The following is a 26601-nucleotide window of genomic DNA, read 5'->3' on the forward strand; positions in this document are numbered from 1 at the left end:
TGATTTATTTAGAATTCAAGGCACATTTATTTAGAACTCAAGACTGCAGAGTGAAGGAAAAGCAGCCAACAAGTGCTCAGCATATGTGGGAACGCCTTCAAGACTGTTGGAAAAGCATTTCAGGTGAAGCTGGTTGAGAGAATGCCAACAGTGTGCAAAGCTGTCATCAAAGAAAAGGGTGGCTACATGATTCCATATGTGTTATTTCATAGTTGTATTGTTTTCACTATTATTCAACAATGTAGAAAATAGTCAAAATAAAGAAAAACCCTTGAATGAGTAGGTGTGTCCAAACTTTTGACTGGTACCGTATATCAATTCACAATCCCTAATATGAATAATATCCCACCCTGCCAAAATTGGTTCATGTTCAATTCAGAGGGGGAATATCTTTGTAATGATGTTTCTCATCTTTGTTTACAAGCCTGCTTGATGTTCTACAACTTTGATCTGCTGTCCTAATTAATGAAGTTGAGGATTCTGGAACTATTTATTTTATATTCCACACCTAAATTCTGTTTCCATGCATACCTGTACCCCAAGTGCCCATCCTTATGTCTTTGCCCCAGATGAATTAATCTGTTTTTTATTATGTGTGAATATGGAAATCCCTGTACGTAAAACTGTCTGCAATCTCATCTCTCCCTCTGATCTAAGATGAATTGCTGGAGGTGTTTACCAAATCTTCTGTTTTTAATCCAGTGAGGCAGAGAAGAAAGCCCCATATCCTCCTTTCATGATAGAGAGATGGTAATCTGATGGGATAGATAACTGCAATCCTCTAAAAATAGGTTTCAGATTACATGCTCAAATGAACATGCTCACATCACTGATGATTTCAAATGTAACATTCTCACATCACCACTGATGATTTCAAATGTAACATTCTCACATCACCACTGATGATTTCAAACGTAACATTCTCACATCACCACTGATGATTTCAAATGTAACATTCTCACATCACCACTGATGATTTCAAATGTAACATTCTCACATCACCACTGATGATTTCAAACGTAACATTCTCACATCACCCCTGATGATTTCAAATGTAACATTCTCTGACTGTGATCTATCTGTTAGTGTTGCAACAGTGGTTTAAGTACTTAAGGAGCAAAGTAAGGATACTGAAGTTAACATACGGGGTCCACTTTGGATACTTTTGTGGATATTTTACTAAAACACTTGCCTTTATTTGAATTCAAACATTGAATTGTTCAGAGAAAATAATCCTGGAGGATAGTACACAAATAAAACGTTCAAGAACATACAGCATCATCCACATATTTTAATTAGCAAAACAAAACACCATGCTTGTCATTTCAACATTAAGTTAGAATCCAATCTTTCATAAACCTCTCCGACTGAGTAAAAAAAAGTGCAAATATATACAAAACACTTCATTGCAGCCAGCGTTTTAAAGGACTCATTCCTACAACTCCTTCAAAGTAACAAAATAAAATATAAAACCAAAAACAATAATTTAAAAAGAAAAATTTTAAACAAATAATTATACAAAATATATTTATATATTTATATAGAATTAAGGACTAGGCAGAGCAATCATCCGTCAGTCAATCAGCCAGTCAGTCACAAAGCTACTTCCTCTTCAGACTAAGTTAATAAATTCCATATATCTTTGAAGCTGTAAACAAGTTTGTTACGTTAAATCGATTAAAACATTTGGGATAAACAGACAAAACCAACAAATAAATTAGAATCAATTTATCTGAGACAAATGTTTTTGTTTTTTTACTAGAACACCGACTATAATGTAATAGTTCTACAGTATCTACTTAGAAACAGCACAGGTTTGCACTCACTCTTTTCTTCCTTACATGTTACAGGTGCTTTTTTATCTTCCTGTTTATACAACATTACAAAACCAGACGTCCCGACGTGTCTGCAGTGGCTCTGAGTTCTACAGCCCAATCACTTGGCCTTCACTAGTTTACAAGTGATGTATGGCAGGCAGCCAAACTGTAGGCCTACTTTGGATATGATTACAGATTTCACCCAAGAAACCTGATACCGTGTTGCACTTACTATTTTAACCAGTTTCAAACCCGATGAGATGGCGTTAACCAAGGTACTAAGTCAAAATTCAAGATGTTCCCTTTCAGATTTATGATAAGCTATAATTTTAGAGGCTCAAACAGAGTGTTGATACCTGTAATACACCTGCAATGCTGACAGGGCAGCTCTGGCAAGCTGCCAGTCATTTGTGACTGAGTCCTTTTCACACACGGTGGACGGTGAGATCCGCACCAGACCTAGATCCAGATACACTGACCCCATTTCTCTGCCCAAAAATAAACACCAGGATGGTGAAACCTATTATCCTTAATTATCCTCCTGCAGCTCTTAAAATGCTAATGAGCTCCAGTTTTATTTGAGAATGTATTTCGCTCAGAGTTCCAAGGCCAAATTCTAAATTGATTTGGTGCTTATCTACAATATGTATCTTCCATGTAGAAAAATAAGTATTTCTTCTGGTGTGGATTTAATGGGTTTCGAAAAGGTATACTAATGGCTCTTTCGCTCCTGGACTGATAAGCAAGCCTAATTATTCTACAGTAATTAGTTCGTTTCAGAGCCATTTAATCTACATAGAAAACAGAGCGTCACTGTGTTTAAGGTCCCAACGCAAAACAACACCCAGCATCTAGACTCTAGAGGGTTAACACCTGTACATTGATAAACCAAAATATTGGTTTCATTTTCTAAATTGTATTTAATCTTTGGGGACTTGATGGATAAAAAGAACAGTTATACTGAATATACTGAATTTATATTCAGGATTTGGACTACCACAAACCTCTGGGTTTAGTAGTAGAAATACATATTTGTCTACCATTAGTTATGGGAGAACATTGTAATTTGAGGCTTTATCCTATTCAATGAACAATCTTTTAAAGATATGTTTGTACCTGAAATTGAAAACATGATATAATCTATGGTTAACAATGTATTGTAATGTGTGGGTCAAGCCGTATGGCATTATTCAACCCAAAGACAAGAGAGTGATCATTTGATTCTTCTCTGTGCCTCCTTTGGTCAGTCTGCATTCCTCACGGTTGTCACTGAACACGTGATGTAGCGATCACAGTCTTATTTTTCAGTTATGGATGTGAAGGGATTCTGTTATTTACTGAACGTACGAATGTATCCTAAATTAACCCGGTCCTGTGTGTGAATTGGCATTGAAAAGACTCTTGCAACTGTGTTAGAGACTTGACATATACAGTATACCTGTAGTACAGAGGACATCAACTGTGTTAGAGACTTGACATATACAGTATACCTGTAGTACAGAGAGTAAACAAGAGTTTACATTGTGTAAAATGAAAATAAATATGAAATAAATAAAGGCAAAACAATAAATACGTTGGAGAGGACTGAACTCAGAACCACCATGTAAATGTACTCAAATAATATTCAGGTATCAGCCTACCAGACTGTATTTCCTCCCAGCAGAGAGAGGAGTATAGAGAGGGGACATGGGCGTGTGTACAGTAAGCTGCTGTACCACAACTGAAAAATACAGAGCTTCTACTGTCTGTCGTGGAAGGAGTCAACAGAGAAAATGGGCATTTACCATCTGATCAGAACGTACAGGTCGGCCTACTGCTACTGGCTCTATGGGACCGTAGGGTAAACAGAATGAAGGATGAAGGTCTCCTGGGTTGGAAATCAGTATTCAACACAGTAACCTCTCTCTTCTTGTGAACAGTGCTTAGTATGGTAATGGTAACATAGGCAGCAAATAGAGGCTTTTTCCCCCATAAACTACCATGGATGACCTACCAGAAGTGAACTCACATAAGCAAGTATTTTATTTAGACAGCATTTAAAACATAAAAATCTATACTGTTATCCCGTCTGTTGTGTTTGGTGTTGCGTTACACATTATGTTCAAGCTGTCATTTGTAATAATGGCAAACATCGGGAAGAGAAAGACGATTTTCACAGAATGATTATCACAAGATAGAGAGTCTCTAACGGAACTGTGTTTTTTTGGTGTGTAATCTAATGAAACATGGCTTGCTGTTTTATTACTAGACCTATTGCTGTTAACGGATCAACTACTTTTAGGATGTTTGATATGGGTTATAAGGGTTGTTTCCACGACAGCAGTAGCCCTGAGTTCTGGACGGGAACCCCTGGGACCCTGACAGATCAGATTCACAGTGGAGCAGACTAAAACAATGATCTGAGTACAATTAGCTGGACAGTTACTAGGGTGGAACGTCCATGAGGAAAGGGTTTCACTTCCTGCTTGACTGCAACACAAAAGGCAAGCTTTAAAACTCTGGACTCTGAGCCATCAGCAAACGTCCATTTGGCCCGAATAAAAAAGAAAAAGGCGCTTTGTAGCTATGGCATTTGAGAGACGAGGGGGATGGTCACCCCTCAGCCCCAACACACCCCTCAATTTATGTCACTTAATCAGGCCTCTGATGCTTCTAGAATTTGGTGTCTTTTGGCCATACACTGCCTCCTTCATCACGTACTGGCATTGAACCTCCAACCCTAACACAAGAGGTTATAGTCTACTACTTGTACCTTACCATACTTGTGGTAAGACCCATACATTTCAAGATCAAATCTACAGTCCACACCTAAATGTTACTTTTCAGCATTTTGTACAATTATTATCGCAGACCAAAAAGCTACTCTTCCCATGGCACTAGCTTGGCAGTTCAGCACAGTTTCCAAGGCAACTTACTGTACGCCTCTATTGGAATGTATCTGGTAGTTATCCACAGCAGTCCTCTTCCATTAGATTAGGCAGTTACTAGAGTCTGCCATTGAAAAGGCCAGTGTGGAGAACAAAACAACTCAGAATGTTTCACTGGCAATGGCAGGTAGAGGTTTGAGGGAGTGAGGATATTGGGCACAGAATCTGGTCTGTAGACATTGGGCTCAATGTGCTGTGGTTCTTTGTGTTGATTGTCCAGTGTCTTATGTCCTCCTTTTTAATTGCAAAAGCTGTGGATGATCCAACACAGGTCCGTTCACCAGTTCTACCAAACCCCCATTTCCCCTTTCTCTCCCAGACCCCTGCCCCCCTGTTCCATCCTCTGTCCTCAGCTGCTGCTCGACATCAGGTTAATGGCTTGTTCCAGTTTGTGTCGCAGCTTGTGTTTGCGGCAGTACCCATCCCTGTCTAGTGCGGTCAAAATCTGAACAGAAAAGTGAGATCATTTTTTTCCTCAACATTAACAAGACTGTTTATTGCATTACATTTAGGTATCACAGTGTAAAAAAAATCATGTTGATTTTACGGTAACTTAAAGGTAACATACTGTATTATATAAAAAATTTAACTTACAGGTAACTGACTACCAGTCAGTTACTGTAAAATACAACAAGATTTTATTTCAGTGTACATTATGTACACTTTTCCAATATGAGGTCAAATAAAGCACAGAGTTGATCCATGTCTCCTACCTCCTCTTTGTACTTGTTGATGTAGAAGTAGAGCTCACTGAGAGCACTGAGAGTGTTGAACTCGGTGCCATGGAGACGAGACTGCTCCACCAGATAGGCATCCATGTCCTGGTCACTGATGGTAGGCATCTTACTGATATCTCTGTAGTACCTGACACAAGCAAAGAGACACAAGAGCTCTCAGTGTTAGACTCTTTGAGAGAAAATGTAATGATTACAGCAAATAAGGTAACTGAAAGTGTACCTCTCCACCCAGCTCTTGTAGTTGGGGATGTCTTTAGCGTACAGCAGCTTGTTGGAGGGGGAGTCCTTGCCCAGGCGGTGTTCTGAGGTGGAGCAGGAGTCCATGAAGGTCTGGGCCACCACAGACAGACAGGCATCCGTGATGCTGCTCTTGTGGATGTCAAACACAAACTGGGGGTTCTTGATCACGTTCACCCAGAACCGCAGAGGCAGACTGACAGACAGAGAGAAAGGAGAGAACGAGAGAGAGGAAGAAAACGATTGGGACCATTATAGGTGAATCTTAGAGTTACAGTTGGTATTGAAGTGTCACTTCACAATGATGCAATAGTTGACAATTCAAAACACAGATTTGAAAAACTACTCAAATAGAATTTTGAGGCACTAAAAGCAGTCATAGTCACACATGGTACAGTATGGTAAAATCTTATGAATTTCCATGTTACGTTTTAGTCACTTGTCATAGATCAGAGGTCCAAAAGGTTTTTTACCAAGCGCACAGTTACAGCTTGGGCTCCATTGACCTATTAATCTTTTCAATGCAGGGTCTTGGTAGTCTTAAACAAATCTACTTTGAAACAAAGGTACACCTCACAGACATGGTTATGGGCTTAAACAAAAGAAGACACCTGTACCATGTCAGATATAGAGTTGAAATGTATTACATTCTGAGTTTGCATCCCAATATTACACTATATATATACACCACAGAAGACTGAAATATAACAAAAACCGTTTGACATAGAAACACCAGATGTTCTGCATATTTTTTAATAATGTCTATTAATTATGAAATGATGAACAATATGAATAACATTCCACCCATGAGTCCACTAGAGGGCAGCTATAAGGAACACTCTGTGCTTACCAGTTGCTCTTCCAGGTGTGGCGGACATCAGGGTCAGTGATCTGCCTCTTGTCGGCCTGCTCATCCAGGAAGTCAAACATGTACTTGATGGCCAGAGGGAGGGCACTGCCGCGGTGGGCCGTGCTGAACACAGTCTCAAAAAGGTCATCCACAAACTTCTGCAGAGTTCCCTGTATGGTGATCAGACAAGCGGTGTTAACACAGAGTCCAAGATAGGAATGTGTGCCTCGCAACAATACATTATCATGACACATTATGAGACAATCCACTAAAAGAGTTCAATCAACAGACTACAACGAGAAGAGACCTTGGTGGCCAGTAGGCGGGTGAGATAGATCTCAGACACCATCTTGCTGCCGCGGTCGCCCTCCCGTTGGTCAGCGTGCTCGTGATTCTTGACCAGGTGCCAAAGCTTGGTGCCAGTCTCCTGGTCAGGGGTGATCATGGGGGCCCGAGAGCGCAGGCTGTCTGGGCTGCTGGACGTCCTCAGGAGGCTCTCTGGAAACACAACAACACAGATGCTGTAGGAGGCTGGGCTTTCATACAGTAGGTATGGAAAAACTGAAAGGGTCATTAGGTATTACCATAACGGCTCAGAGGTTCATTAATACCTACCATAACGGCTCAGAGAGGTTCATTAATACATACCATAGCGGCTCAGAAGGTTCACTAATACCTTTCCATAACAGCTCAGAGAGGTTCATTAATACATATAACGGCTCAGAGAGGTTCATTAATACATACCATAACGGCTCAGAGGGGTTCATTAATACCTACCATAACGGCTCAGAGGTCCATTAATACCTACCATAACGACTCAGAGAGGTTCATTAATACTTACCATAACGGCTCAGAGAGGTTCATTAATACATACCATAACGGCTCAGAGGTTCATTAATACCTACCATAAGCTTTGAGAGGTCCATTAATACCTACCATAACGGCTCAGAGGTTCATTAATACCTACCATAACGGCTCAGAGGTTCATTAATACCTACCATAAGCTTTGAGAGGTCCATTAATACCTACCATAACGGCTCAGAGGTTCATTAATACCTACCATAACGACTCAGAGAGGTTCATTAATACCTACCATAACGGCTCAGAGAGGTTCATTAATACCTACCATAACGACTCAGAGAGGTTCATTAATACCTACCATAACGGCTCAGAGAGCGGGTGAATGTAAAAGAGTTGGCGATGTTGTAGGCAGAGACCTGCTTCTGGACCAGGGCTACCAAAGACCCATCTGCCACCTGGAGGTGGAGGAGGAGAGAGATCTTTAATCATGAAGGACCATCAATTTGACTGTATTCATCGTTGTGTCTGAGAAATGTGGATGAGTATTATGTGGATGTGTCCAGCTGGTGATGCTGTCTGACCTGGTAGTGGGCCAGGGTGTTGTGTCTGAGAAATGTGGATGAGTATTATGTGGATGTGTCCAGCTGGTGATGCTGTCTGACCTGGTAGTGGGCCAGGGTGTTGTGTCTGAGAAATGTGGATGAGTATTATGTGGATGTGTCCAGCTGGTGATGCTGTCTGACCTGGTAGTGGGCCAGGGTGTTGTGTCTGAGAAATGTGGATGAGTATTATGTGGATGTGTCCAGCTGGTGATGCTGTCTGACCTGGTAGTGGGCCAGGGTGTTGTGTCTGAGAAATGTGGATGAGTATTATGTGGATGTGTCCAGCTGGTGATGCTGTCTGACCTGGTAGTGGGCCAGGGTGTTGTGTCTGAGAAATGTGGATGAGTATTATGTGGATGTGTCCAGCTGGTGATGCTGTCTGACCTGGTAGTGGGCCAGGGTGTTGTGTCTGAGAAATGTGGATGAGTATTATGTGGATGTTTCCAGCTGGTGATGCTGTCTGACCTGGTAGTGGGCCAGGGTGTTGTGTCTGAGAAATGTGGATGAGTATTATGTGGATGTGTCCAGCTGGTGATGCTGTCTGACCTGGTAGTGGGCCAGGGTGTTGTGTCTGAGAAATGTGGATGAGTATTATGTGGATGTGTCCAGCTGGTGATGCTGTCTGACCTGGTAGTGGGCCAGGGTGTTGTGTCTGAGAAATGTGGATGAGTATTATGTGGATGTGTCCAGCTGGTGATGCTGTCTGACCTGGTAGTGGGCCAGGGTGTTGTGTCTGAGAAATGTGGATGAGTATTATGTGGATGTGTCCAGCTGGTGATGCTGTCTGACCTGGTAGTGGGCCAGGGTGTTGAGCCTCTTCCAGTCACTCTCAATCTTTGTGGTGACGTCCTCATCTTGAAGGATAATTCTAGTCAGTCTTCCTTGTCGCCACTCTGTGAGGACGGAAAACAACAACAACAGAAGATTGGTTTGGGCTATGATCCGTATCTTTAGTTTCAGCGGGGAATAACTATTAGCAATGTTGCAATTAGTTACAGTAAATTCTTCACAGTAATAAAGAAAACCTTCACATACACACATACAGGGAGAAGACCCGTGTTTCTTAAGAGGCTGTTATTACCATAGACCCGTGTTTCTTAAGAGGCTGTTATTACCATAGACCCGTGTTTCTTAATCCTGGTCCTGGATTTCTTTTTTTGGGGGCGTTACACCTTTTTCCCTCAAATAATCCAAGCTTGATGATGAGTTGATCATTTGAATCAGCTGTGTGGTGCTAGACCCCTTTGACCCCCAGGATGAGGATTAAGAAGCACTGCTATAGACATCCATATATACAGTAGGTTCTTACCCAGGTCCATATCATCCGCCTGGGGTCTCTGGGAGTAGGGGATGCCCTTGTACACAGCGTCCAGCAGCTTGTCCTTCACCTGAGTGACCGTGTCACAGTTCAGCACCTTCACCGGGACCTCGGTGCCTGCCTCACCCTCCGGAGGGATACACATCAGAGTCTGGAGAGAGAGAAACCACAGAGCCGTCAGTACCAGAGAGGGACTATCTGTGGAGGGAGAAACCACAGAGCCGTCAGTACCAGAGAGGGACTATCTGTGGAGGGAGAAACCACAGAGCCGTCAGTACCAGAGAGGGACTATCTGTGGAGGGAGAAACCACAGAGCCGTCAGTACCAGAGAGGGACTATCTGTGGAGGGAGAAACCACAGAGCCGTCAGTACCAGAGAGGGACTATCTGTGGAGGGAGAAACCACAGGGCCGTCAGTACCAGAGAGGGACTATCTGGGGAGGGAGAAACCACAGGGCCGTCAGTACCAGAGAGGGACTATCTGGGGAGGGAGAAACCACAGGGCCGTCAGTACCAGAGAGGGACTATCTGGGGAGGGAGAAACCACAGGGCCGTCAGTACCAGAGAGGGACTATCTGGGGAGGGAGAAACCACAGGGCCGTCAGTACCAGAGAGGGACTATAGAAACCACAGGGCCGTCAGTACTAGAGAGGGACTATAGAAACCACAGGGCCGTCAGTACTAGAGAGGGACTATAGAAACCACAGAGCCGTCAGTACTAGAGAGGGACTATAGAAACCACAGAGCCGTCAGTACTAGAGAGGGACTATAGAAACCACAGAGCCGTCAGTACTAGAGAGGGACTATAGAAACCACAGAGCCGTCAGTACTAGAGAGGGACTATAGAAACCACAGAGCCGTCAGTACTAGAGAGGGACTATAGAAACCACAGAGCCGTCAGTACTAGAGAGGGACTATAGAAACCACAGAGCCGTCAGTACTAGAGAGGGACTATAGAAACCACAGAGCCGTCAGTACTAGAGAGGGACTATCTGTGGAGGGAGAAACCACAGAGCCGTCAGTACCAGAGAGGGACTATCTGTGGAGGGAGAAACCACAGAGCCGTCAGTACCAGAGAGGGACTATCTGTGGAGGGAGAAACCACAGAGCCGTCAGTACTAGAGAGGGACTATAGAAACCACAGAGCCGTCAGTACTAGAGAGGGACTATCTGTGGAGGGAGAAACCACAGAGCCGTCAGTACTAGAGAGGGACTATAGAAACCACAGAGCCGTCAGTACCAGAGAGGGACTATAGAAACCACAGAGCCGTCAGTACCAGAGAGGGACTATAGAAACCACAGAGCCGTCAGTACCAGAGAGGGACTATAGAAACCACAGAGCCGTCAGTACCAGAGAGGGACTATAGAAACCACAGAGCCGTCAGTACCAGAGAGGGACTATCTGGGGAGGGAGAAACCACAGAGCCGTCAGTACCAGAGAGGGACTATCTGTGGAGGGAGAAACCACAGGGCCGTCAGTACCAGAGAGGGACTATCTGTGGAGGGAGAAACCACAGGGCCGTCAGTACCAGAGAGGGACTATCTGTGGAGGGAGAAACCACAGGGCCGTCAGTACCAGAGAGGGACTATCTGTGGAGGGAGAAACCACAGGGCCGTCAGTACCAGAGAGGGACTATCTGTGGAGGGAGAAACCACAGGGCCGTCAGTACCAGAGAGGGAATATCTGGGGAGGGAGAAACCACAGAGCCGTCAGTACTAGAGAGGGACTATAGAAACCACAGGGCCGTCAGTACTAGAGAGGGACTATAGAAACCACAGAGCCGTCAGTACTAGAGAGGGACTATCTGGGGAGGGAGAAACCACAGAGCCGTCAGTACCAGAGAGGGACTATCTGTGGAGGGAGAAACCACAGAGCCGTCAGTACCAGAGAGGGACTATCTGTGGAGGGAGAAACCACAGAGCCGTCAGTACCAGAGAGGGACTATCTGTGGAGGGAGAAACCACAGAGCCGTCAGTACCAGAGAGGGACTATCTGTGGAGGGAGAAACCACAGAGCCGTCAGTACTAGAGGGGGACAGGACTACTGGAGCACTGCACTGAGTCTCTTTAAAGGGGAATTCTTCCAGTTTAAAGAGAGAGAGAGATTTAGACTGCAATTTCCTCAGGTGTTTGTTTTTCATGAATCACTTTAAATGCTATTTTATCAATAGTCTCCCCCAGAGATATTAACTGCATTGTCGATAATGAAGATTTTATCTGTTTGAAGAAAATCAGTGACGACTACAAGCGATCTGGAGGACACATTTCTTAGCCATCCCTGGGTCAATAGAAAACTGACAGAGGACATTGATTTAACTACAAACAAAGATTTATATGACACAATGTGCCATAGTTAAAAGGAGGAGATTGAGGATTGAGAGCAAACGCATAATATATTTTACCCGTTCTGGCAGCCCTTAACAGTTCAGCCAGTCACAATATAGAGAAGTCAGGCTCTATTTGGTAAAGTGTCATTATAACAAATTGAGATTCATTCAGCCTCATTTGCAACTTGCATTGACACATTAACAAACATAGAAGACTGGTGTCGGAATGCGGCCATCCTCTGAATTCCTATACAAACTCTACACAGTGACTATCCTAGCTAATAGATTCTGTATTGTCTACTGGTTAACGTCTTTCTGTAAACTAGTGTGCCATGTTGCTATGTCAGTATTGCCAGACGGTAAACAATGATTTGCTGCAGGCCTGACGGGGTTTCTGTGTTCAGTACTATTTACACTAGAGCAGAGGTGTCAGACATACTGCCTGCAGGCCAAACCCATCTCGCGAGGCAGGGAGTCCAATCCAGCCCACGGGTGTTTTGAAAATGACTAAAACCAAATAAAAGGATGAATGATAATGGACCTAGATTCATCCAGTTTCTTGACTGTGTCCAGCTCACTAATAATCACTGAAATGCTAGACAATCAGGCAGCATCAAAACATCCAAAACACATGGTTAGAGGACTATTTTCTGCACATTTTGACAGCGAGGAAATATAACACATTTTCAGTGCGGCCCTCCAGACCTCGTTGAGGACCGAATGCGGCTCCCAGGGCGAAATTAATTTTACATCTCTGCTCTCGAGGAATCCCGACTAATGGAAAAGCATTGATTCTCAATTTTACACAATCTACAACTAGACGCCATTAAATGACCTATGTTGCCTCTTGAAATAACCAAGGTGCAGTATCCATCCAAAAAGGTCAAAGGTTGTGACCAGAGAGGAGAGAGATCCTTCTAATGTATTTATATACTGGGCATGTACACGCTGTGCTGCCAGTCCATATACAGTCATAAGGAGACCTTTGGTGTGGGCTGGGTGCGTTAATCAGGTGATTAGTACAGTATGCAGCTGGCACATGGTACCACAGATATCTGTACCACTGTCACTCACTGATCATTAGCAAAGTACATTTCCTTCCATGCACTGGAAATAGTTAATAAGTGGGCATTATTAATGCCCCACCTATTTGCCTTATGTAGCCCCGCCCCACCTATTGGCCTTATGTAGCTCGCCCTACCTATTCGCCTTATGTAGCCCGCCCCACCCATTGGCCTTATGTAGCCCCGCCCCACCTATTCGCCTTATGTAGCCCCACCCCACCTATTTGCCTTATGTAGCCCCACCCCACCTATTTGCCTTATGTAGCCCCACCCCACCTATTTGCCTTATGTAGCCCCGCCCCACCTATTTGCCTTATGTAGCCTCGCCCCACCTATTTGCCTTATGTAGCTCACCCTACCTATTTGCCTTATGTAGCCTCGCCCCACCTATTTGCCTTATGTAGCCTCGCCCCACCTATTTGCCTTATGTAGCCCCGCCCCACCTATTTGTCTTATGTAGCCCCGCCCCACCTATTTGCCTTATGTAGCCTCGCCCCACCTATTTGCCTTATGTAGCTCACCCTACCTATTTGCCTTATGTAGCCTCGCCCCACCTATTTGCCTTATGTAGCCTCGCCCCACCTATTTGCCTTATGTAGCCCCGCCCCACCTATTTGTCTTATGTAGCCCCGCCCCACCTATTTGTCTTATGTAGCCTCGCCCCACCTATTTGTCTTATGTAGCCTCGCCCCACCTATTTGTCTTATGTAGCCTCGCCCCACCTATTTGTCTTATGTAGCCCCGCCCCACCTATTTGTCTTATGTAGAGCCGCAAAGACTCTGCTGCTTTATGAGGTGGATGCAGGTCGTATGGGGCTCCACAGGTACATTCAGATTGACGTAGAGGTTGGTTTTCAAAACATTGCTGTTGTAAAAACTGTCCCCTCTTCATCCAATTATTGTGACAGCCTCGTACTGAACATATAATGCTTGTCATGTTGATTGATTTTAGGATTTTGTGCAGTTCTGTCAGTGTGAAACTATCAAGCTCTCAACTAAAAGTACCATTTTTGCATGCGCTGCGTCGTGCGAATGTTGCCGGAAATAGAAGCACAATTGCAACTAACTCGCCTCGATCACCGTGACATTCCAGAATAAGGTGAATAGCGTTGTCCTGTACTGAAGATCCCCTAGGGCCAGAGATAGAGAGCTCCTCCGGGAGCATTTGCCTATATAGAGCTAATTTCTGTGACATCTGCATCTGCTATTCTGTCTACCGGTCCCTCTGAAGGAGGCAGACATGACCCTGTCCTGAGTTGATGCTGCAGTGTTGTACCAGCCATGTGGTCGCATGGGGACTGACGAATGGCCTCGGAAGCAGGCAGTATACAGCTGATTCATCGAGAAGTTGAGTGGTGGGTGTGGGCGCGCTAGCATTGCATCCTACCAAGTCAGCGTATTGCTATTTTTCCATATAAATAATTTATATGAGGATATATTTGGAGAATTCCTGTACTGTTTTGATGTTTCATTCGCCAATCTGGGGTGTGACGCTTTTATGTGGAAGTCAATGGGTTGCTGACGGTGAGTAAATCATGAATTGTTCAAGTGTAGTATTTCCTGGCAGTACTGCTTGGCTGCCTCGTTGGGGAGAGAGAGCGATGTGGTGGGAAGGGTTTGTTTTATTGGCAGACAATAAATTGCTTGATTTGTTTGAATCATTACTGGCCCGCAGCAGGTCAGTGTGTGATTGAGTGCTGAGTAGGTTCGTTCCATCAGCGATACCTCACCCATATAGGCTCGTCTCCTACCACTGCCTACACTGACATCCCACAGCCAATGAGGGAGCCAAGGCCCACCTCACTTCCTCAGTAACATGTCAGGTGATTTGCATGGCAAAGCCTGCTAAACATTCTCCCACCTGCTTGTATTGCCTCTTGAACCACATTAAGTGAGAATCAGTACATGGATTGATCTTGCTGCCCTGGGACTGGGAGTGTTGGCTCCACTGCACAACACTCATATCAAACAGGAGACTGGTGTGAGAGAGGAGGTGTGCGTTTCTGTGTGTATGTGGAGGAGGGTCCTTCCTCACCAGCTGTTTGTAGTCAATCTGCTGGCGGATGAGCTTGTCCTCACTGAGGGAGTAGCGTGCCTCTCCTGTGATGGCGTCTATAGGCCCCTTCTCCATCTGCTGCTTGATGGCACAGAACAGCATGAACAGAGGCTCCCCAGCACACTCCTGAGAGAGAGAGAGAGAGAGAGAGAGGGAGGCGCAGGGGGCAGAGGGAGAGACAGTAAAAGTGGAAGAGGGAGGGAGTAACTGAGTGTGAAAAGGGGAGAGGAATAGGCAATCACATCCCTTTCAGTGAGGAGTGGGGAAGTTACCAATTACCCACTTACAGGGTTTGACGACTAACCAGTGATACTGAGGGAACACTATTATTTAGTTCTTAGGGACGATTCATTTGACATCATTAATTACAACGTGACATCCTGAGTCTCAAGCTGCTTGGACACAGAGGGGCCTTCAAGCCCAGACACAGAGGGGCCTTCAAGCCCAGACACAGAGGGGCCTTCAAGCCCAGACACAGAGGACCATTCACCCATCTACCAGGCTTCTAAATCATGCGGCTAATAACCAAATGGAACCAATACCCAGTAACCAAATCCATACTCAAAAAACAGAAACCTCAAAACACACAAATGGCCCCCAATTATCCAATGTAAGTAAGACAGAGAGAGTTTAAGCAGGATTCAGTAATATTGGTTGTTCATGCTAGGGTGTCCATGCTCTTCTGTGGTTTTAATAATGTGTACAGTCGAGGTGACATCACACTTAATAACATCATAACTACAGGTTCCAAGTCACTCTCCAGAATGTTGTCTCAGTTCAAAACCAGCCAAAGGAGAGTAACGAACAAGTAGATTCTATATATTTTACCAGACCATGTCCAATGAGATGAAATCCTCAATAAGTTGTTGTTAACTTACGGGATTTATGTTGAACATGCTAACTAGATATTTTCTTCGGTTTTGAGAACTTCATAAATCTTAACACGGCATTACATTTGTTATTTAAGAAACTCTACAACCATTATCTTCACCAATAATATCTACACTCAGGTAATAAAAACCCACATTAAAATATATATTTTTGTTAATTTAGTGACAAACCTGGCTATGAAAGATGAATATTGCTATGCAAGCTGAATATAAAAATGTGGAAGCCAATCCAGAATAGAGGTTTAAGTAGGGCTTGTGGAAACATTTCAGGGTAATTACTTGGGGAATCTGGGAAGACGGCCAGAACACTTTAACATCTGCACTGATGTAACTTAAATATAATGGGTGGCCATCCAGAGCTACATTCCAAGAGGCATTTCAGGCCTGAACTCACAATGGGCCTGATGTTCTTGTCCTTAACGTGAATGGCCATTTTAATCCAATCCCAGAGTAACACAGGAGAAGCTTATGGTCAGGAAGAACACAGAAAGGCCATTTTGGGTTGTGGGGAGCACCTGACAGGATGTGGTTAGACAAAATTACCACAACTGCCCCCAGAGTGATTCTCTGATACGGTTCACACTGTGGCCGTGTTGTGTGCTGCGGTCACACAGCGTGAGAATAAACAGTACCAGGACCATGATTAGCCAAATAACCCCACCTCAGAAATATCATTACAACTCGCACATTACACTAATAATAGCAATTAACGATCATTTCACAGAATTTCTGGTAACAAAATTAGAACGGGTACAGAATACACAGCACACTGTTGCTATGGGCCTACTGGTGTTTCAGCACAACAACAGGCCTTTGGTGAATAAATCACAAGCATCAATCTCCTGCTAAGTATCTGAATCTCTCTGCTCTGAAACTAAATGAACCCTATGTTAAAAAAAACTATCTGAGCTCCATTAAAACTGCCTTACCTTGAGAAAGCGATGCAGCAGAAACGTAAACCAGTTGGTGAGCATCTTCTCAGCCACCGACTCCGTCCTTCAGGAGAGATGAGACACCAGTCAGATTCAACAACATGTGTATGAGTAGAGCAAGGTGGGTAGAGCAAGGTGGGTAGAGCAAGGTGGGTAGAGCAAGGTGGGTAGAGCAAGGTGCTAGTGAAGGAGTGAGAGGAGAGCTCTCAGCCTATGTCTCTACAAGTAAGTAGCCTCACTGTGTGGCCTAGGGTGGTGTAGTGATCTATACCGCTGCCTAAGGTGGTGTGGTGATCTATACCGCTGCCTAGGGTGGTGTGGTGATCTATACCGCTGCCTAGGGTGGTGTAGTGATCTATACCGCTGCCTAGGGTGGTGTAGTGATCTATACCGCTGCCTAGGGTGGTGTAGTGATCTATACCGCTGCCTAGGGTGGTGTAGTGATCTATACCGCTGCCTAGGGTGGTGTAGTGATCTATACCGCTGCCTAGGGTGGTGTGGTGATCTATACCGCTGCCTAGGGTGGTGTGGTGATCTATACCGCTGCCTAGGGTGGTGTGGTGATCTATACCGCTGCCTAGGGTGGTGTGGTGATCTATACCGCTGCCTAGGGTGGTGTGGTGATCTATACCGCTGCCTAGGGTGGTGTGGTGATCTATACCGCTGCCTAGGGTGGTGTGGTGATCTATACCGCTGCCTAGGGTGGTGTGGTGATCTATACCGCTGCCTAGGGTGGTGTGGTGATCTATACCGCTGCCTAGGGTGGTGTGGTGATCTCATACCGCTGCCTAGGGTGGTGTGGTGATCTATACCGCTGCCTAGGGTGGTGTGGTGATCTATACCGCTGCCTAGGGTGGTGTAGTGATCTATACCGCTGCCTAGGGTGGTGTAGTGATCTATACCGCTGCCTAGGGTGGTGTAGTGATCTATACCGCTGCCTAGGGTGGTGTAGTGATCTATACCGCTGCCTAGGGTGGTGTAGTGATCTAAACCGCTGCCTAGGGTGGTGTAGTAATCTAAACCAGGTTTAATATACCGCTGCAGCATGGGTTTAATATGCGGCATGGGTTTAATATGCGGCATGGGTTTAATATACCGCTGCAGCATGGGTTTAATATACCGCTGCAGCATGGGTTTAATATACCGCTGCAGCATGGGTTTAATATACCGCTGCAGCATGGGTTTAATATGCGGCATGGGTTTAATATACAGCTGCAGCATGGGTTTAATATACCACTGCAGCATGGGTTTAATATACCGCTGCAGCATGGGTTTAATATACCGCTGCAGCATGGGTTTAATATACCGCTGCAGCATGTGGTTAATATACCGCTGCAGCATGGGTTTAATATACCGCTGCAGCATGGGTTTAATATACAGCTGCAGCATGGGTTTAATATACAGCTGCAGCATGGGTTTAATATACCGCTGCAGCATGGGTTTAATATACAGCTGCAGCATGGGTTTAATATACCGCTGCAGCATGGGTTTAATATACAGCTGCAGCATGGGTTTAATATACCGCTGCAGCATGGGTTTAATATACCGCTGCAGCATGGGTTTAATATACAGCTGCAGCATGGGTTTAATATACCGCTGCAGCATGGGTTTAATATACCGCTGCAGCATGGGTTTAATATGCGGCATGGGTTTAATATACAGCTGCAGCATGGGTTTAATATACCGCTGCAGCATGGGTTTAATATACCGCTGCAGCATGGGTTTAATATACCGCTGTAGTGTTTTTTTTGCAGCAATTCGACCATTAAGGCCTGATTCACGCAGTCTCCTCTGAACAGCTGATGTTGAGATGTGTGTTACTTGAACTCTGTGAAGCATTTATTTGGGCTGCAATTTCTGAGGCTGGTAACTCTAATGAACTTATCGTCTGCAGCAGAGGTAACTCTGGGTCTTCCTTTCCTGTGGCGGTCCTCATGAGAGCCAGTTTCATCATAGCACTTGATGGTTTTTGCGACTACACTTGAAGAAACTTTCAAAGTTCTTGAAATGTTCCATATTGACTGACCTTCATGTCTCAAAGTAATGATGGACTGTCATTTCTCTTTGCTTATTTGAGATGTTCTTGCCATAATACAGACTTGGTCTTTTACCAAATAGGGCTATCTTCTGTATACCCCCAACCTTGTCACAACACAACTGATTTGCTCAAATGCATTAAGAAGGAAAGAAATTCCACAAATAAACTTTTAAGAAGGCACACCTGTTAATTGAAATGCATTCCAGGTGACTACCTCATGATGCTGGTTGAGAGAAAGCCAAGAGTGCGCAAAACTGTCATCAAGGCAAAGGGTGGCTTTTTGAAGAATCTCAAATATATTTTGATTTGTTTAACACTTTTTTGGTTACTACATGATTCCATATGTGTTATTTCATAGTTTTGATGTCTTCACTATTATTCTACAATGTAGAAAATAGTAAAACTAAAGAAAAACCCTTGAATGAGTAGGTGTTCTAAAACTTTTGACCTGTAGTGTATATATCTTTAAAGTATCCTCACCGTCGGAGCAGCAGTTTAGGATGGTTGCGGTTCTCCAGGTTCTTCTCTATGAGGTCAGCCAGCAACTGTTTAAGTACCATGGTGGCGTACTCCATGCGGCCCTGCAGCGCGGCCATGAGCAGAGAGGCCACATTTCCTCGGTCCCGCATGGAGAAGGACCTCTGGGCCTCCAGGGTATGGATGAAGGTCAGCAGAAACATCTTACTGTGCAGCAGCTGGCTGAACAGACGCAGGGCTTTCTCCACATTGGCCGGGGACTGAGGGACAGGACATAGGAGGAGGAGGGGGAGGAGGGACACAGAGGTGGGAATACACAAAGGAGGTCCAAAGGGTTATTAAGTGGGGAGAGGGAGTTAGAGAGGGGAGAGGGGAGACGAGAGAGAATAAGGGAGGGGAGAGAGGAGAATGGAGAGAGGAGAGGGAGAGATGGGAGACGAGAGGGGAGACGAGAGAAGAGAGGTGAGGGGAGAGAGAATAGGGGAGGCGAGAGAGGATAGTGGAGAGGGAGAGGGGAGATGAGAGAGGAGAGAAGAGACAGGAGAGGGGGTAGACGAGAGAGGAGAGGGAGAGAGGAGAGAGGGGAGGAAAGTGAAAAGAGAAAAAGGGGGAGAGGGGAGAGAGGAGAGGTTGAGAGGAGAGGGAGAGAGGAGAGAATAGGGGAGGGGAGAGAGAGAGAGGAGAGGGAGAGAGGGGAGGAAAGTGTAAAGAGAAAAAGGGGGAAAGAAAATGGTTTATTATTAGTATGAGGATTACATGGAGCACCTTAAAACGTGGCTGTAGTGACTTCAAATATTCCTCTATGCTGACTATTTTCAAAATATTTCTGCAGCAATCTCTAGACAAGTAGTCTATGGAGGGCTGGTGGAGCTCCTGGGTTGACTCAGCCTCAGGTTGAAATGAAAAAGAAATAAGGTTGAGAAAAAAAGAAAAGAGGTTTCTCTGAAGCTCGGCACTAAGAGAGCTGCTGGCTACTGACTTTAGTTTTTTTTTAAACAGGATCTATCGCTTTAGTTTTATTCCCTTCTTTTTTTGGCAGCACAAGTGAACCTCAGGAAAGCATACTTTACTGAGTTACAGTACAACACAAGTGAACCTCAGGAAAGCATACTTTACTGAGTTACAGTACAACACAAGTAAACCTCAGGAAAGCATACTTTACTGAGTTACCAAGACAACACAAGTGAACCTCAGGAAAGCATACTTTACTGAGTTACCAAGACAACACAAGTGAACCTCAGGAAAGCATACTTTACTGAGTTACAGTACAACACAAGTGAACCTCAGGAAAGCATACTTTACTGAGTTACAGTACAACACAAGTAAACCTCAGGAAAGCATACTTTACTGAGTTACCAAGACAACACAAGTGAACCTCAGGAAAGCATACTTTACTGAGTTACCAAGACAACACAAGTGAACCTCAGGAAAGCATACTTTACTGAGTTACCAAGACAACACAAGTGAACCTCAGGAAAGCATACTTTACTGAGTTACCAAGACAACACAATTGAACCTCAGGAAAGCATACTTTACTGAGTTACCAAGACAACACAATTGAACCTCAGGAAAGCATACTTTACTGAGTTACCAAGACAACACAAGTGAACCTCAGGAAAGCATACTTTACTGAGTTACAGTACAACACAAGTAAACCTCAGGAAAGCATACTCTACTGAGTTACCAAGACAACACAAGCGAACCTCAGGAAAGCATACTTTACTGAGTTACAGTACAACACAAGCGAACCTCAGGAAAGCATATTTTACTGAGTTACAGTACAACACAAGTAAACCTCAGGAAAGCATACTCTACTGAGTTACCAAGACAACACACTTGAACATCAGGAAAGCATACTTTACTGAGTTACCAAGACAACACAAGCGAACCTCAGGAAAGCATACTTTACTGAGTTACAGTACAACACAAATGAAGACAGAAGCACAAGGCAGTGAAGTGAACAAGTGCTCTAGTTTAGTTCTCTTACACTTACATCCAGCTCCTTGAGGACGGGGTGCTCCTCGATGCCGGGGAACATGACTCTCATGGTGTAGGTGCGGTACTCCAGGAAGGGGATCTTCACTCCGTCCATATCATTAGTCAGCTCCTGGATGTCTGTCTGCAGCTCAGCGAATGCTATGTTGACAGAAGCATAAGATACAAAAATTGCCATTTTAATCCAATCCCAGAGAAGCACATGGTCAGGAAGAACACAAAAAGGTCATTTTGTGTGGTGGGGAGCACCTGACAGGATGTGGTTCGGCAAAATGACCACAACTGACCCACTCTATTGATCGGATTAAATTAAGTCTGATCATTTCACTGAATCAACAGTCAGTTACCTCGTCCAGGCGTGTTAGTGTCAAGTCAATACCATAAACTGCCACACTCTGGACTAAATCTGCCCGCTTCGAATCATTTTGAGCCGTGATTGTCTTGACAGCTGGCACAGTATAGGAATACATGGATAAATGCTCATAAGACTTGACTGCCCTCTATCGATTAATGGACAGCATATTTTGGTCATCCTCATACTGTACACCAGGGGTGGGTAATTCCAGTCCCTGAGGGCCTGATTGGTGTCACAGTTTTGCCCCAGCCACAGCTAACACACCTGACTCCAATAATCACCTAATCATGATCTTCAGTTTAGAATGCAATGTGATTAATCAGCTGTGTTTGCTAGGGATGGAGAAGAAGTGTGACACCAATCAGGCCCTGGAGGACTGGAGTTGGCCACTCCTGCTGTACACAGTCAGTTCTGTGGTTGCCTGGTTACCTTCTACTGAGTCAGCGGAGCATCTCAGAAAATACATCGTAAAGAATGTAGTGTGATTGACTTGTACTGTACATACTATAAGAGCAACACGATAGCCTGTTCAGAGCAGGCCAATGCTGATAACACACTAATCTTCAAAAGGACACGTAGCTCTCTGATAAGAGCATATCAAAATACCCTGCCAGTCACTGTTTCAGCTCACTTCCATGAAGCAATCTTTGCTTGAGGAAAAAGCCATGAGCAGTACTGGTGTCATTTCAGTGACAGAAATGTACGTGCAAAGAGCATTCAGATAAACTTAGAACTGTTTTTAAATGGCCATTGTGAAAAGGATATTTTACCTTTATTTTTAATTAAGTCAAAATTCTTATTTACAATGATGGCCTGGCAAATAGGTTATGATAGGATAGGATATGAGATAAATAGGATATGATAGGATATGATAGGACAGGAGAGAAATAGGATATGTTAGGAGAGAAATATGATATAATAGGAGGGAAATAGGATATGATAGGAGAGAAATAGGATATAATAGGAGAGAAATAAGATATGACAGGATAGGAGGGAAATAGGATATGATAGGAGAGAAATATGATTGATAGGAGAGAAATAGGATATGATAGGAGAGAAATAGGATAGGATATGTTAGGAGAGAAATAGGATATGATAGGAGGGAAATAGGATATGATAGGAGGAAAATAGGATAGGATAGGAGGGAAATAGGATATGATAGGAGGGAAATAGGATATGACAGATAGGATATGACAGGAGGGAAATAGGATATGATAGGAGAGAAATAGGATAGGATATGTTAGGAGAGAAATAGGATATAATAGGAGGGAAATAGGATATAATAGGAGGGAAATAGGATATAATAGGAGGGAAATAGGATATGACAGGATAGGAGGGAAATAGGATATGATAGGAGAGAAATAGGATAGGATATGATAGGAGGGAAATAGGATATGACAGGATAGGAGGGAAATAGGATATGATAGAGAAATATGATTGATAGGAGAGAAATAGGATATGACAGGATAGGACAGCAATAGGAGGAGGTCATAGTGACCGGTGCTCCTACCTTCTTTACACTCCAGGGCCACTCTGGACTCCAGGTTGTCCATCTGCAGCTGCAGGCGTTTCAGGGTGCGGTCAGCATCCCGGGTCTTCCTCTTGTAGGCGATGAGCACGGCGATGATGGCGATGAGAAGCACCCCTCCTCCTGCTCCGATCCCGATGATGGCCGGTAGGGTGAGTGTGCTGTCGGAGTAGATGTGCAGTGTTCCTGGGGAGTACTCCAAACCACCCACCACGATCTGGAGGAGAAACACAGCCAACCTTTTATGCGAGTAAAGTGCATGTCGGATAAAAAATGTCATGACAGACCTGATGGAAACAGAACATTTTTCAGTAAACTTTCCAAATGTCGACAAAACAAAATACGCTAGATAAGGTGGGGTCTTTTTGTGTCTGTAAAATAATTATGTGAGAAATGTCAGTGGAAATGCTTTTATGTGCAAATATTGATATAATATCCATCATATCAAAGTAAACTTGTTGTGTGTTCCTCCCACTACGCATGCCGTTTATCAGGCTACAGATGAAATAAGTTATGATGAACTTCACAGGGTGGTGAAAGCGCACAGTGATGAGCTTCACGCTCCTTCCCAATAAATATTGAGGGTCTTATTCTGGTGACATGATCCTCCATGCTCGTCTGCCGTTTGACAAATACAAATGATCTCGCTCTTTTATCCATAATCTCATCATGTAGGCTATGCGTGTGCTATAGCCAACAGCGCTCAATCTGCACCCTGCATACTGTTGGCTTGAGCACACCTGCCAATACCAGAGCGGGTACACTCGCTATATAACACATTTTTTGGGGTGAGAAAACCATCAGTAGTCGAAAATGCGATTGAAATCCATTTTACTTGTATTTCTTTTCTTTTCAGTACATAGGAATTTGTATGTGCACTACAGTCAATTTGATGGAGACATCATATTGTTTTTATGCAGATGTTTTTATATTCACATGACAATCTGTCACCAATTGAATGGAAACCTAGCTACTGAGATGGAAATATTGGGCTCTGCAATATGAAGGGTTTCATTACTACAGTGCCTTCAGAAAGTATTCATACCCCTTGACTTATTCCACATTCTGTTGTGTTACAGCCTGAATTCAAAATGTAAAACAACGCAATGTGGAAAAAGTCAAGTGGTGTGAATGCTTTCTGAAGGCACACTGTATGTAGCTCAGACTCAGAGTTACAGTACATGTCCAAACTTTTTAGTTTTGGTTCTAACATCTCCTTTTTAAACTTCAGGCCAATTACAGATGACTTCCAACAGGTTTGGCTAACGAGTTTCACCTTTACCGCCCCATTCTCCTCCTGGCTGTGTGCTTTAATTATTGAGTGGTTTGGATGGAAGAGAACAGGGAGAATGCCACTCTGCTGTCTGTGTGTCTGTCCGTCACTGTGCTATGTGTCAGGTCATTAGCACAGCTGGCTCAGCCTTCTCACTGTGCCGTGAGTCTCCATCTCTCCCTGCCCCTGGGAGGGCGATCACTCCACCTCACCCATCACCTCTCTCTCTCTCTCTCTCTCTCTCTCTCTCCCCCTCTCTTTCATCTCAGCTTTGATTTGTAAATGCTCCCTCCTCTCCACAGTTGACTCTATTGATCGGATTAAATTAAAGTCTGATCGTTTCACTGAATCAACAGTCAGTTACCTCGTCCAGGCGTGTTAGTGTCAAGTCAATACCATAAGATCAGGACCATGCCTTTGATACAAAAGGTAAACAAGCTGCCACACTCCAGGACTAAATCTACCTGCTTCTAATCATTCTGAGCTGTGGTTGTCTTGACAGCCGGCACTGTATAGGAATACATGGATAAATACTTATGACACTTGCAATAATCAGATTGACCAGACTGCCCTCTGCCAATTAAATCACCTGCTCTCGCCAACGGTTGTCTGGCCATAAAAATATTAAAAAAGTGATTGCATTTCATCAATCCAAGATGATTATTTTTCACCTCTACTGCTCAAGCCCACAGCTGAAATCATTGTGCTCTGAGGCGTGTATGTAATAAAGAGTTAGTCCTGTTTGGCATTGATGATAATGCGCCAAAGCTGTGGAGTCAACAGATATTTCGATTACATGGGAAGTTGCTTGTATCAGCGGGCCGCCGTAATCATAATGCATGATGACCCTTTGACCTTTACATTTGGTGGATTAGCATTCAAGTAAAAAAAAAACCTGCCACACAGCTATTATAGAATTGATTATAGATGTAATTTCTAAGTCAGGCATGTTTCCAGATAGCACAGATAAAAGCGTTTTAACTACATGTCAAATATATTTAGAGAAATAACAAGACTGGATTATGGCCAGAGCAGTTTGGCTATGAAAGATATCTCACACGAAGCTATTGTTGACATAAAATACACAAACTCCTGTAAACGGTGGGCGGGACATCTGGTCTTACCACGACTCTCTGCTCCCCGGTCAGGTCTGGCGAATCACAGAGCAGCTGAGACTCCGAGACAGTTAACAGACAGGGCGTTTCACCAATCATCACGCTGTAGTTCAGCCGGGTGTTGCCCGGAGCAGGGGGAATCAAATTCTTGCCCTGTTTTCAGAAGAAACATGTTGTTCGTTTTCAAAAGAAACATTCTGTTGGACAATAATCACCTTTATCAGACGAAAGCACACACACAATAAAGTGTATGGGTCTTCAGAGTATTATCAATCCTGACTTGTAATTCTATCCTCAGCTCAGGGACTTTGTACATAGTGTAGGGAAAGGAAGTTGTCTCTGTACTGGTTCTGTCTCACATGACCTCTCTTGCTTCTCTAGAGCTTTATCCTCCTTCCTCTCAACAGACAAAAGTAACAGAAAATGAAACCAAACAAGGAATCTACTTACTTTGAGGATAATTGGAGAGCCGGGCTTGACCTCCATTATCCCAGAGTTCCCTAGTGTTTCGAAGGTGGGGTTTAGGTAATAGGTGAAAGGTGTCCCGTTGAGGACAAGCAGCGCAGCCACATGATCCAGGATGAAGCCATACTCGTCGGGGTGCAGGCCTGACTCTGGGGCCTGGTGCTTGGTGTAAATGATACCCGGGGCCAGACAGGTCATCACAGAGTCATTCACCACAGTGCACACCTGGACAGGAAGATAAAAGAGGGGGGTCAAACCAGGAACAAGTATGAGACAAACGTCTGTGTAAAACCACAATACTGACAATGTGTACAGTAACAAAAGCTTACTGCGTAAGTCCTTGATGCTAGTTGCTATTATACAGGTTAACCATTTGTAATAGTCAGAGCGGTACAGTGTAAACATGGAATGTTTATATTGGGAACACTTACATTAGTAGTCTGTATTCCTGCATACTTGGCACGGACTTTGGGCTCCTGGATGGTGAGCAGGTTGGTACCTGTGACGGTGATCAAGGTGCTACCACTGAAACACAAGCAGAAACATGATGGTGGAGAGGTTAAGATGAGAGTTATTGCACACTGGTGACATGGGCAGAGAGACAACAAGGAAGGAATGAAATAAGAACTTCTGTGTAACAGAGCTGCTATGTTGCTGACTTTTAGTGTTTTTGTCTACAGCATGTTGTTTGTATGATTTATCTTACAGTACTGTTGAGATTCAGAAGAAGAGGGAGCCTCCCCTTAAGGGTCCCATGGATTAGGATGGGACATACATTAGATACATCATCCCCCATAC

The 26601-nt window shown here is 44.1% G+C and overlaps 1 protein-coding gene across 3 annotated transcripts in view; it reads right to left on the reverse strand.

Annotated features, from left to right (window-relative positions):
- Nucleotides 1–1174: 1174 nt before the first annotated feature.
- The window catches only part of LOC115168576 (plexin A3-like), a 154573-nt gene continuing 129146 nt past the window's right edge, over nt 1175–26601 (reverse strand). For 2 of the 3 annotated variants that reach the window (XM_029723977.1, XM_029723978.1), the window contains exons 17-32: nt 26235–26328; nt 25789–26028; nt 25348–25491; nt 22933–23167; nt 21060–21208; nt 19076–19332; nt 16555–16621; nt 14715–14861; nt 9281–9440; nt 8761–8864; nt 7728–7824; nt 6876–7066; nt 6569–6738; nt 5702–5914; nt 5458–5608; nt 1175–5189 (exon numbers count right to left, since the gene is read on the reverse strand). In XM_029723977.1, the coding sequence (XP_029579837.1) occupies nt 5094–5189; nt 5458–5608; nt 5702–5914; nt 6569–6738; nt 6876–7066; nt 7728–7824; nt 8761–8864; nt 9281–9440; nt 14715–14861; nt 16555–16621; nt 19076–19332; nt 21060–21208; nt 22933–23167; nt 25348–25491; nt 25789–26028; nt 26235–26328 (2515 nt within the window). In that variant the 3' untranslated portion in view covers nt 1175–5093. The remainder of the gene's footprint in view (nt 5190–5457; nt 5609–5701; nt 5915–6568; nt 6739–6875; nt 7067–7727; nt 7825–8760; nt 8865–9280; nt 9441–14714; nt 14862–16554; nt 16622–19075; nt 19333–21059; nt 21209–22932; nt 23168–25347; nt 25492–25788; nt 26029–26234; nt 26329–26601) is intronic. The other variant, XM_029723979.1, reaches the window with a different exon arrangement.

This window comes from Salmo trutta, chromosome 30, assembly GCF_901001165.1.
Source record: "Salmo trutta chromosome 30, fSalTru1.1, whole genome shotgun sequence".
In the NCBI taxonomy this organism is placed as follows: domain Eukaryota; kingdom Metazoa; phylum Chordata; class Actinopteri; order Salmoniformes; family Salmonidae; genus Salmo; species Salmo trutta.